Genomic DNA, 12,617 nt, shown 5'->3' with positions numbered 1-12,617 from the left:
AAAAATCAGTCTCCAGTCACAGTTACTGCTGAACCCAACCTAACTAGATAACAATAACAGTGGCAAGGAAATTCTTCGTAGAAAAATCAGTCTCCAGTCACAGTTACTGCTGAACCCAACCTAACTAGATAACAATAACAGTGGCAAGGAAATTCTTCGTAGAAAAATCAGTCTCCAGTCACAGTTACTGCTGAAACCGACCTAACTAGATAACAATAACAGTGGCAAGGAAATTCTTCGTAGAAAAATCAGTCTCCAGTCACAGTTACTGCTGAACCCAACCTAACTAGATAACAATAACAGTGGCAAGGAAATTCTTCGTAGAAAAATCAGTCTCCAGTCACACTTACTGCTGAACCCAACGTAACTGTATAACAGCGGTAAGGAAATCCTCCATAGAAAAAACAGTCTTCAGTCATACCATGTTAGTTGCCAAATCAATAATTATTTCTAATATTGTCAATTTAATTATAATTTATGTCTGAAATTCCTGGAGGATAAATTGAAATATAAATTATAATAAGAAAACAAATTTAAATTAAATTATATATAAGGTAAATTAATTTCGTACGCAAATTTACAACCTGTGGAGGTTTCAGTGTAAAATATGAAGTTTATATTTTTATTTGCTTCTATAAACAGGTTGGTGCGTTGGCGGGAAGTGGGGTGGGCGGCAAGGGGAAGGGCGTGTCTACCCAGCCTTGTGCGGTATTCCAAGGCCACAGACCCGCAATTGCCAAACCTTATTACGGTTAGCTACTGGTTTACATACCAGCCACTTGAGGCCTCGAGTGATCAGCGCAGGCTTCCCACAAAGGAAATCAGAGGTCCCGCACAATCTATATTAAACCGTAATCCTTGCACTTACTTGATACTGTCAATGTTACAACAATGTACACTGAAACGTTCTATATATTACACATGTTTAACATTATCGTAAACAAGTTCAGGATAAATATTTAGAACCAGAATTTGTGATGACTTTTTATAATTATTAAATGGGCGTTCACAGTTTAACATGATTGTTTTAAGTTCGAGCAAAAATATTTGATTGATCCAACAATTATGATACTCATCTAATTTATATATAAAAAAAGATCTTTTAATGTGGTAAAACCGATTTTAGATTAGGTAAATATTTTTGTGTTCATAGAAATTGAATTTAACTTCTTCCAGGGCTATTCCTTGGTTTGGTGGAGCCAGGGACAAGCGTAACCTTGGTGAACTCCCCCCCCTCCACCATGTACAAAACCTAACAAATCCTAAATACAAAATATTAAGTTCATATAGTTATCTTATCTAAGGAAAATTTGTCTATTATTAGACTATCGCCTCACACATATTACTACTGCAACGATATATTATAATACACTTAAGTATAGACGGTGACTGTGTTATTACCACGCTCCTGCTCCAGTCTCAAGCCGTGGCCTCGGGGCAAATTGGCCCGTCGCCCCTTTCCAAAAACAGAACAAGTAGGTAAGTTTTCATCACTCATCGTAAAATTTTAGACATTTAAATTACGAAATTTAGACAATTTTGTAGTCGTGCCCAAATAAAAACGACTGAAGATAAAAATATTAATTTTTCTGTATGTACATGCGATATTTATTTTGTAATTTTTTTTATTTAAAGAAATAATTTTGTTTTAATAAAATATCAATTAAGGATAAGACATGATTTTAAAATATTTTTTCTTTAACTAAATTAATTTTTTTTAATGACTAACCCTTCACTCCCTAAAGCCGTATCTCGTTTAGTACATATTGTTAAACTTATAATATTTTAATTCACTTATTTTTGTGCACCTGGTAACAAAATTTCCTAAATTTCTTGCTTTAAAGCTTGTTGTTTTACGTGGAGTGTTAAAAAATGTATACCATGATTTTAAGATTAAGGTCGTATTTTCTAAACCCTAAACCAATTTCACTACCTTATGCTAAAGTTTTAAGACTTAATATTATCCACCCCTTCAGCTATTCTCTGTAATTTTGGTTTCTGTATTGGTTAAAATTGAAATGCTGAATTTTTACTGTTATTCTTAACAATAAAAGCATTTTTTGCAGCTTTTGGATTAATTAAGTTTAAATTGCTATACTAGTCTTAATAGTGGTAAACTTACAAAGCTTATTCGTGCTATATTTTTTAAGAAGGTCAAATGAATTTAACTGCAGAAAAGTAAAAGTAAGCAAAAAAGAGACTACTACCAATTTATGACAAACCTACAGCAGTTATTGATAAACTTTGATCAACATTTATTGTGTAGCTACACCATTGTGTTCCCAATTCAGTTTTATATACATTGTTCCCGCAAAATTGATTCGCATCAAAACTTTAAAGTCATGAAAACTTACAAGTTTCCTTGTAATAGTCGTTAATAGCCTAAGCCTTCGTCCATATATAGTACTAGTTCCACAAAAAATAATACAATACTATTAATCTTAACTACAGATGTTAAACCCTTCCATTAATAACGGTAAATTATTCTTCATCCAAAATCTTAGATTTGAATAATAAAATTAATCCAATTTTTATTTACTCTCATATGTTTATGAGTAATAAAACCTGATATGGATGATTATCTCTTTTTGCCACGGATACGATAAAAACGTAAATAAATTAGTACTGTTAGTAAAAAAACGTGTAAACTTGCTATGCTTATATTATTATGAAAACAGAATTTTTTAAAATACCTTGGTCCAATCATTACTCAATCATTGTGGTTTATCTTCGACAATTGGTTTGTCTTATAATCCAAGACGTTATTAAATAACAACAATATAACTATTACATAGTTTATTTCTTTATTGAAGATACTTTATTGCAAAAATCAGTTTCTGCAACATCATCATTTTCACTAGGAAAAATAAATAGAGATACAGTGACTTAGTTGTGTAACGTAGCGTAATTTGTCTACTAGAAAATCTTTTACACCGGAAATATTTCTAGTTATGTTCTGATTTATTTTTTTTTAGTATATTGAAGTTTTAACTGTAAGCTTTACTTTCCCTTTCAAAAATTAAGTAAGTTACCAATTTAATTCTCGTTTAACTCTTACGTGAAGGTATATCTAGCTTTATATTTCGCACTGCCAAAAATTATAAACCACATACACTAAAATCACTTCTACTTTGAGGATAAATCCAATAAAATGGGGGTTTTATACACACATTTAAGAGATAAGATACTTAAATTATGCAAATCACCTCCACCCATATTGAAATTATCAGAAATACTTCATCATTTAGGAAAAAGGTTAAGAAGTCTTAACTTAGTTGTATGCAGATAATTAAAGAGGAAAGCATAAATTTAGATAGAATTTGTACATAATACATAATTATCGTCTTGTGTTTTGTTTTACATTTTATAACATAAACTGGAACTTATACAGTGCCTGAACGTTGTAAAACGTCTTTAGGCGTTAGTGCCAAGGCATTTCAATAACTTACAAAGAATATTCTATAAGAATCTCTTCATATTTAGTCCAATACACCGAGGCAGACAAAACTTTCCATGCATTTCACGTCCATCCTGAAAAGTAATATAGGTGGGATTGCTTCTAAGACTTTTAGTACACGCAATAAATACTAATATAACCTAACATACTTTATCTGAGATTTTAAATAATCTATTCTGGCACCACGTTTAAACCAAACCTACCTCCTGTTTTCAGTTTGCCATTGACGATGGACTTTTTACAAAGGATGATGGAGGTTAGAATTCTTGTCATCCAAATGGACGTTCTATGTTACAAATATAGGACAATGCCTTTTTGGAATCGAAATCTACCCTTTTCCTCAGAGTAAATAAAACCTGGACAGTAATGTAAGATATAACTATCTCATAACTTACCAACCATGATAATCCCTACCAAAATATTGTTTCTAATCTTACAAAGCATATTACTTAACCTTACATAATCCCTTTGTATTAGACGTTTCACGATACTAAGCGATCACAAAGGAGCTTCTGTTCTTGTAATTGAGATGCCTGTCTGCACTTCATCTACAACGTTGCTATAGCAGTATGGTAATAACTGCTCAATTGAGTCTGATCATAGAGTGTTTATCTCAATAATTGGAGATAATGTAGGCTGATGCAGAGGGCTGAACAGGGCCATTTTATCAGTCGTTCCAGAAATAGATGGGTTATTATCTATGTAGACATTTCTATCTGCATTAGTTTACTTTTACTCAATAATGTTTTTGATGTTGTGGCGATTAAAAAGACCAGGATTACCTTAGTTAGAAGTATGCATTTAGCAATGGAAGAGGTGTGAAAATAACATGATTTTTCGTGGATTGGGCACTGCTCAGTAAGCCAGTAAATAAACAACTCCACGTTTCGAGATCTTAAATCTGATGTCTTCATCAAGTGGTTCAATCCATGTTAAAATAAACTAATCATACCAGAGCGATGTGACTCGAAATAAGTCAGGAATTGCAAAAAAGTTCAAAGCACACTGTATTTAACACATGCACAGAATAAAACACCCGTTTACTATTGGGGACTGGTCATTTATCAGTGGCAGATATGTGAGTGCAGACCTACTGTGGCCTGTTTTCAGTTTTAGTAAATAATGTGTTTATAAAATGCATGACTTATAGAGATAGAGAGGCTGGCGCAACATGTTTGACACACACCTGACTTGTTGTACATGTTATAATGATTTGGAACGATTTGTTTATTTTTTCCATGATATTTTCTGTGTTAGATTAGCTATCCGCCAGAAGAAGAGATCAAACTGCATATCCCTAAACGTATTGTTGCTGATTTCTTTTATCACTGATAGAAGGAGAACGTGTGAGAAGACCTGCCGCACAGACTTACTTAACCTGTTCTAATAAATCTAGATTGTGCTGTACTACTTTAATTAATTGTGGCTATAAGCCCTGCTAAACATTGTTTTATCTAACATAACTTACTTCACTTAGCTTAACTCATTAAACCTTAATGTTATAGGTATATTTTTTCTGAAAAAGGTATTGGCTGACCTTAAGTGAAGCCAACCATTCGTGGGGCTGCGAAAAGTTCATTTCTGTCTGTCAGTCTGTCTGTCTGTCTTTCCGCACGATATCTCTAAATACATCTGACCTACAGACTTAATTTTTCATGAAGCTTCATTGATATATATGAGGAACACTGCGTATTGATCTTATGGTAACCGTGATGATAACAAGAAATAAGCAGATTAATACATTTCTAGACAAACTCAGTACATTCATGACAGATTGTAACATGCGCCATATTAAAACATGTAGGTTATTCATACAGTAAAAGAAAAATATATAGTGAAAGTCAGTGTTAAAAGTTGTTGGCAAGATCTGATTGCGTTATAATTAATTTCCCTACCTCACCAGATTTTCTTTAACACTGCTATGAAACCTAACTTAAAGAACAAAACTGATAATGTATGATTAGGCAAGATTTCTATAAAGCACATCTGCAGTATTCAAATTTCGACTTATGCTTAATTTTTGTATGTACAAGAATGAGTTTTATGATGGTGTATGTCCTACCCAGGAATTTGGGTGAGCGTAATTAAAGTATATCACCTACTAGGATGACAAAATTTATTTGTTTTCTACGAAGAAGATGTAATCACTTATTTTCTATATGGTATCTGTCTGTCTATCTGAAAATTAATAGCCTTAAAACTTTAAAATCTTAGCGAACACGTGGTGTAGCATACTAAAGTACCTTGCAGTTTGTGCTAGGAAAGAAGCGATCTTAAACAATACTTTCCTTCACTACGTTATCATTAAAACGGGTTTCTATAACAAAATATAAACAGTTTCGATTTAAAGAGAAACATTAAATACATGCAGTCATTTATCCTGTGTATAGAAAGAGTTTAGAATTTTTACACGAATAACTTGTGTAGTAATTTTGTAAATTAAGAAGTTTTATTAAATGCTCAGTCACAATAATAATTATAAAACAGTTAGACCTTTTTAAATAAATTATGATTTAATTTAATCAAAAACATCAACTATAAAATATGTTTGAAATTACATGAATGTGTCAGTATTCCACAGAATTCCTGAAAACTAATAGGAATATTATAGAAAATAAGTTAATTTTGTGTGATGTGAGGTTCTATTATTTGCTAGCGACACATTGTCAACAATAAAACAAGTGTAGTAAAATTAAATGTTCCAAATTATCAAGGTGTTATATAATTTACCAATTAAACAAATTACAATGATCAGTTACAACTTTGTGTAATCAAAATTGTTTAATGATGTTAAAAATTCGCTTGGAAAAGTACGGGGGTGCAATAGCCAGCTAAACCTGTTGAGAGCAGAAGCTAAATCTGATTAGAAACAGGAGTCGCGATTGTATTGAAATTAAATCAAAGGAAAGTGAGCGGGAGGAAAAGAGAAATGAAACTCAGCGTGATAATGCTTTACGCCAGGTGGGTGAGAAGTAATTAATATTTCACTCACAAACAGAGGTAAACCCGTTCGCGGTGGAGAAACACCACAACCGCTGTACCGTACAGTGTTTGTTTGTGTAGTACATAGAGGGCGTTTAGTCGTACAGGAACAATAGGCTTTGTCCTGCACACGTATAGTTCTTCGTGCTTTGATACTGTTTCCATATCTTCACGTCTTAGAGTAACATACAAGATGATTAATAACTCAAAGAAGTGTTGTGATAATAGAAAATAGTAATTGATAACGTAAAACAGATTATTATTAATTATTAATACCGTATTAATCTGGTGGTGATACTAACTATATTTATGTAGATGTTTTGGAGAATAATAATCCTTGAATTTGAGATACAAAAAGAAGAATTTGAGGTCTTAAACGATTTAACTTCCTTATTTTTGTTACTATGGGCTATGTTTCACATCAAATATGTAATTAACACGTACATATTACTTGCGTATTACATTCTGTGGTAAATTGCTATTTTTGTAATATTCACATGATAAATAAAACAAATTTCTGATTATTTTCTGAGTAATAGTGTAACAAACTAAATAATTAGAATTTACATAAGAAGAGGCAATACATGTGAAAACCTCTAAGCACAAATTAAACAATTAAATATTAATAAGAATTATCAGACATCTACCAGTGCTATAAACGGTGCCTAAAACTTGTCTTGTATGACATTTATAACTATTTATTTATTATTTATCAGCTTAAACTGCTGAAACACTTCAATAAAAAGCACTGCTACGTCACCATATAAATGCTTTACCTCAGTTACATTACTTAATATAATTTTAAACTGAACACATCCGTCAGTGCAAGATCCATAATTAGTGTTGGAAAGTTTAGTTTATGATTGTTCTAATGGGGTTAAAATGGGGACATTACGGCCAGTATGACTAAGTCTTACAAGTTTGTGGACTTTGGTTCATATATTTACTAAATGTTCTCTGTAATGGACTGGTACCAACTTTATACTAATGTATCCTTATGAGTTCACTTCGATCATTAATGAATGCCTTATAGCGGTGTTTGGGTTCCAACACAAGACAACCGTAGTTCACAGTACAATGTAAAATTTTTAAATCGATATTTTGCTCACTGCTACTTTCATGTTAGCTGCGTATTAGATAACACCAGGAGATTTGCACAAACCCCCTCCCATAACCGGTACTGTGTCCTCACTCCGGAAGCCGCGCACAAGGTATTTTAGGCTTAAGTATTATAATTTTTCTCAGTGTTGCTGGATGAGTATCGCGAAGTCTTTCACTAGAGGGCTGTGAAAATTCATTTATTAATGTCTATCTATTGAAATCTCGAGAAAAACACTTTCCTATAAGTCTAACCCCAACTGAGGTTTGGTATAATTTCCTCATATTCAATATAGAGTAAGAAGTTGGTGTATGGTACTTCATAAGATTCGGGTAAGCACTAGTGAAAATGTTTACATTGATCTTATGACCAAAGATAATGGCAACAAGGAAATCGCAGAATAAGTACTTTTTAAAACAAACAGTTTAATCACAACAACTTTACCATGAAAGATAATAACGCATGCAGCCTGATTTATACGTAGGATATCTCGAGAAAAGTATTTGCTGTAGACTTCAAATTTTCATGAAACTTCATTTCCACACAGACAAGAACGAGTCTAAAGGTGCATTTCCAACCATGGGATTTGGCTGAACGAAATTAAAGCCTATCAGTGAGTAGGCAGGTACAATTACTCCTTTGTCCACCAAAGGATGTAAAATTTATTTTGTTATGATTGTCTGTCTCCCTATCTTTCCAAAGGATATATCCGAAATAAAAAAAAGCTAAGACTTGAAATTTTACCTGCAACCTTAGGAAAGCTTTTTAGATAACAAGTTATTTTTCATGCGCCAACCTTGTTTATTATAAGATGAAAACTTATTCTTATTCCAAATCAGGTATGCACGTCGAGTTTCAAAGGTCATATTTTCGTCCTGTCAAGAAAATACTGAACTGTACATTAATCTAAAATCTGTATCTAATAAGATATAATGTATGGTGCTAGACGATCACCGAATTACAGTGAGAAAATAGCAGAGGTTATGAACATGTCAAAAGAACGTGTTTATTACATATGAAGTCAACAGTTAAGCTGTCCGCGCTTTGGGTGTCGCGTTTGCTCACGTTAAACCATAAACGTGTTCGAATGAACATTTCCAACGCTCTTTGGTCTTTGGACTACAAACGGGAAACTGGCTCCAAAAAAAGCAAACACTGTTTTTTTTCGGCTGGGAAAGTGATGGCGACTGTTTTTTGGGATAGTCATGTATTTATTTTAATCGATTATCTTCAAAAAGAATAAAACCATTATAGGAACATACTATACATAATTACTTAACAAGCTAAAGGCAAAATTTTCGTAAAAAACGGCAAAATGTTGAAAAAAGAAAATCCTGTTTCACCAAGACAATGTCTCATCTCAGCGGTTGCCATGGTGAGAATCCACATATTACGGTTGGAACTGCTTAACCATTCGTCTTACTCACCAGACCTATCCCCAAGCGACTCCTTTTTATTTCCTCATCTAAAAATTGCGCTCGGATGATAAAGATGTTCGTCAAATGAAGAGGGAGTCACTCTGAATAATCATTTTGCAGAGAATAATGCTGAGTACTAATGGACGGGTTACAGAGATTGCTGGGAGAAGTATGTTAAGTTACAAGAAATGTATGTTGAAAAATAAAAAAGTTTCAGAACGAATTTCTTGTATCTTTGTTAGGTCAGAAACATTTCATACAACCCTCGTACAGCAGTTATCTGTAGGGCATACCCTAAAGTTACACGCAGAACCTTTGATAGTCAAACAGTAGAATGGCCAGATTAAAAATTTATTTTCACAAATTCGCATTCGTACCTACGAAGTTAGTAGTCCCTCAAATAAGTAATTAATAAATTAGTAATCTGCAGTATATTTCTTTCACTATGTTGCTTTCGCTTCGGTACTGTGTTGCTTTTGCAATATTACTTTTCAAAAATTAATATTTACTATGAACTAAATAGATTTAAATTATATTTAAAAATTGTTTTGCCTATTTTTCTGTCTAAATATTACACCAAACCTACTAAAATTGGTATTTCCCTTTACTCCACCACTTATCGTCACTATCGGGGTAACTGGGATAGTTATGCCACATTTTCTGGCTCGATGCAAGACCAAGGCCCGGTATAACGGCTTGGCCGAGATGGCAAGCTTGGGCGCGGTCGGTCTCTTGGGCCCATCTGCGTAGTTGTCATGGATTAGCACTTTCTCAGGGACATCTCTTGTCTTCCTGCACCAGGGTATATATTGACAGTGATAACTTAGCTGAGCAGTCGCCTCTAATCTCTTCAAGAGTTCAACATGGCTGTCTCCAAGAGCGTGGTACGTACCCCACACCTTTTCATTTTTTAAAAAGATTTTATTAATTATAGCCTATTAATTTAAGCCGATTAAATTTACTTTAAAAATAAAATTTGCCCATCCAAACTTTTCTGGTAGATTCGTTGATACTGAAGAGGCATAGACGTGTGCTATCCTTTTGTTACCACAAACAGCTTCTTAAATCATCTATTTGACAAGAAACTTTTGAAATAATTGGCTTTTAATGATTAAACTGTATTTGATCGAGGTTTTACATTTTTTAATCAATTATTGTACATAAAGTATTCATTCTAATATTTAAACACAATAGTATTAAAATCTTAGAAGCAGACGTTACATTTATGCACGCAATGAGTGCCATTCCGAATCAACTTTTATTGTATTAAAAGGGTTTCATATTTAACAAATATAAAATTGACAAAACTTCCTGGACCTATTAAAGATTGATGAAATATTGAAAATATAGAAATACTTTTTACGAATATAATTTAGTTTAGATTAGTTTCAAGCCAAAGAATGGTGCAAAGCAGACTGAATAATTAATATTTAATTAAGAACATAGGGAAACAACTAAAAACAAAATAAAACAACAACAAACAAAATAAAAATCTACACTGGATCTCAAAGTTTTTTAATACCCTAATAAAAAACGCTATATGTATAAAACAGAAGCATGTATGAAATAGTTTTGAATATGTAAAAAGCTATTTATAATGAATTCTGAAACTTACGTGATGTTTAATTAGTAAATTCAATGTTTTTTTGGTGTTTAGGAGAAAACAATGTTACAAACAAAATGAATGTTGCAAACACTAATTGTCATCCTTCAAACAGTTTTAAACGATCACTCAATTAATATCGGACAAGAAAGATGGTCTTCTGTTTCATTTGTAACTGCCACAAAATTACTGATTGGATTGATCGACATGATTTAAAGAATGCTGACGATTCGAATTACGAATATAAGGAATATTTAGAATTTTTAGCAGATTGTTATAAATTTACTAATTTATTATCCTCCTTTTGCAGATTGTGTTTCTGGCCCTCGTGGCAGTAGCTGCCGCTGCAGAGAATAGCCGTGTCAAGAAGCAAGTTATCTTAGGTGAGTTTTACTGTCAAAATATCTTTATCATTTGTTATTTTATATAACTAACATGGGGATACTGAAATTCATATCTGTGGATTGTTATATAAACAACTGGTTTGTTACTTAATTTCTCATAATTGTTATTTTGAGTATTTTTTTCCTCTATTGCTTTGCCAGTGATATCTTGAGAATGGAGCTGAATATATTTATTCAGTACTATAACATCACATCTAATCTTCTCCTTATTAAAACTAAGATTTGGTATAAAGTTTGTTTTGGAAAATAGGTATTATCCTACGGAATTTGTTCTCCAAGGAGACAGTTTAGTTTGACTTTCACTGTACAAAAACAGTTTATGTTTATTTAATTTAGACTATGCCCTCAGTTGTTAACCAACTATGAATAGAGATTCTAACTTTCTCCTCCGTAAAATACGAGTATTTTACAACAGAAAATAATTGATATATCTCAATTATTTTTAATTTTTAATATACTGTTTCTGTTAACAGCGAAAAAAAACTTAAAATTTTATATTGGTGAGCGTATCAGATTTACCATTTACCAGAAAAACAATTTGTTGTAAATAATTTTATATGTAAATGTTTCGTTTCCGAAACTAACTTATATTAAAATAACAGAAATATTTCTCTGGAATGTATTACACAACGTTTCGGGAATTGGAATCTGTCCTCTTCGTCAGATGGAAAGTGAACAACATTGCATGGATGGTATTCTCTTATAAATTTTGGCAATAATCTGCCCAATGAAAAGAGAACAGATGATATATTATTTATAAAATAGAAGAATTAATAAGAACTTTGTGATAACCAAATATTTAATAGCCTTATTTATTTAATTAGTAAAACGAATTTTTAAACAAACTTTTTGTAACAGGATTCAGATATCTGAGAAAGAATAAAGTCAATTTTTAAACCAATTATTCATTGAAAACTTACAAGCTTTTCAACACCTTTTTTACAAAATTAATGATAATATCCTGGTTTGCTTATGAATTCAAAAGGGTTTAACTGTTAAAATTAAACGTATAAACGTATTTGTATTATTTACAGGAGCGTATCCTTATGCCGCTGCCGTGGGAGCCGCTGTCGTGCCCCCTGCCCCCCGCACCGGTGAGGACGATGGTTCCTGGGCTCCCAACAAGTACGACCCCGTCGTAGTGCCCGTTGCTGCTCCCATCGCTCCCATCGCCCCTGTAGTCCCCCACCCTTACGCCGCCGCTCTCCCCGTCCCCCTCGCCTACTCCCCCTACGCCTACGGCTACCCCTTGGTTGATGACGGCAGCTACTGGCAGGGTAAATACGGCCCTGAGAACATCCAGGCTCTGGATTAACTTGCAACATCGGCGCACTGATAACTTTGTGATTTGTTTGTGATTATGTAAATACATTTGTTATTAGTACAATGTGTTTTCTGTACTCATAATTCCAGTACGTCACGTTGAAAAGTTATACATACAGTATTCTGATTAAAAAAAAATATTAATGACCTCAACATAAATAGAGACCTCAAACAATCCGAATATTAAAAAAAAAATTATAATTACATACAGACTTTAGAAAATAGATTCAACTACATATAGTATTTGCTGTATATCATAAACTCCTTAAGAGGTGATAGGGAAATAGGCTACAGTATGGTCGGATCTATTATTAAACCTATTTCTGCTGTT

At 32.8% G+C, this 12,617-nt stretch overlaps 1 protein-coding gene across 1 annotated transcript; it reads left to right on the top strand.

Annotated features, from left to right (window-relative positions):
* Positions 1 to 9,691: 9,691 nt before the first annotated feature.
* LOC124367869 lies at positions 9,692 to 12,347 on the top strand. Its single transcript, XM_046825046.1, has 3 exons — positions 9,692 to 9,840; positions 10,870 to 10,942; positions 11,998 to 12,347. The coding sequence occupies exons 1-3, from the start codon at positions 9,820 to 9,822 to the stop codon at positions 12,276 to 12,278; spliced, it is 375 nt and encodes a 124-aa protein (XP_046681002.1). The 5' UTR covers positions 9,692 to 9,819; the 3' UTR covers positions 12,279 to 12,347.
* The last annotated feature ends 270 nt before the right edge of the window (positions 12,348 to 12,617 follow it).

This window comes from Homalodisca vitripennis, chromosome 8 (assembly GCF_021130785.1).
Source record: "Homalodisca vitripennis isolate AUS2020 chromosome 8, UT_GWSS_2.1, whole genome shotgun sequence".
Taxonomy (NCBI): Eukaryota; Metazoa; Arthropoda; class Insecta; order Hemiptera; family Cicadellidae; genus Homalodisca; species Homalodisca vitripennis.
The sequence above is the reverse complement of the archived record's forward strand: the minus strand, read 5'-3'. Positions and strand labels throughout refer to the sequence as shown.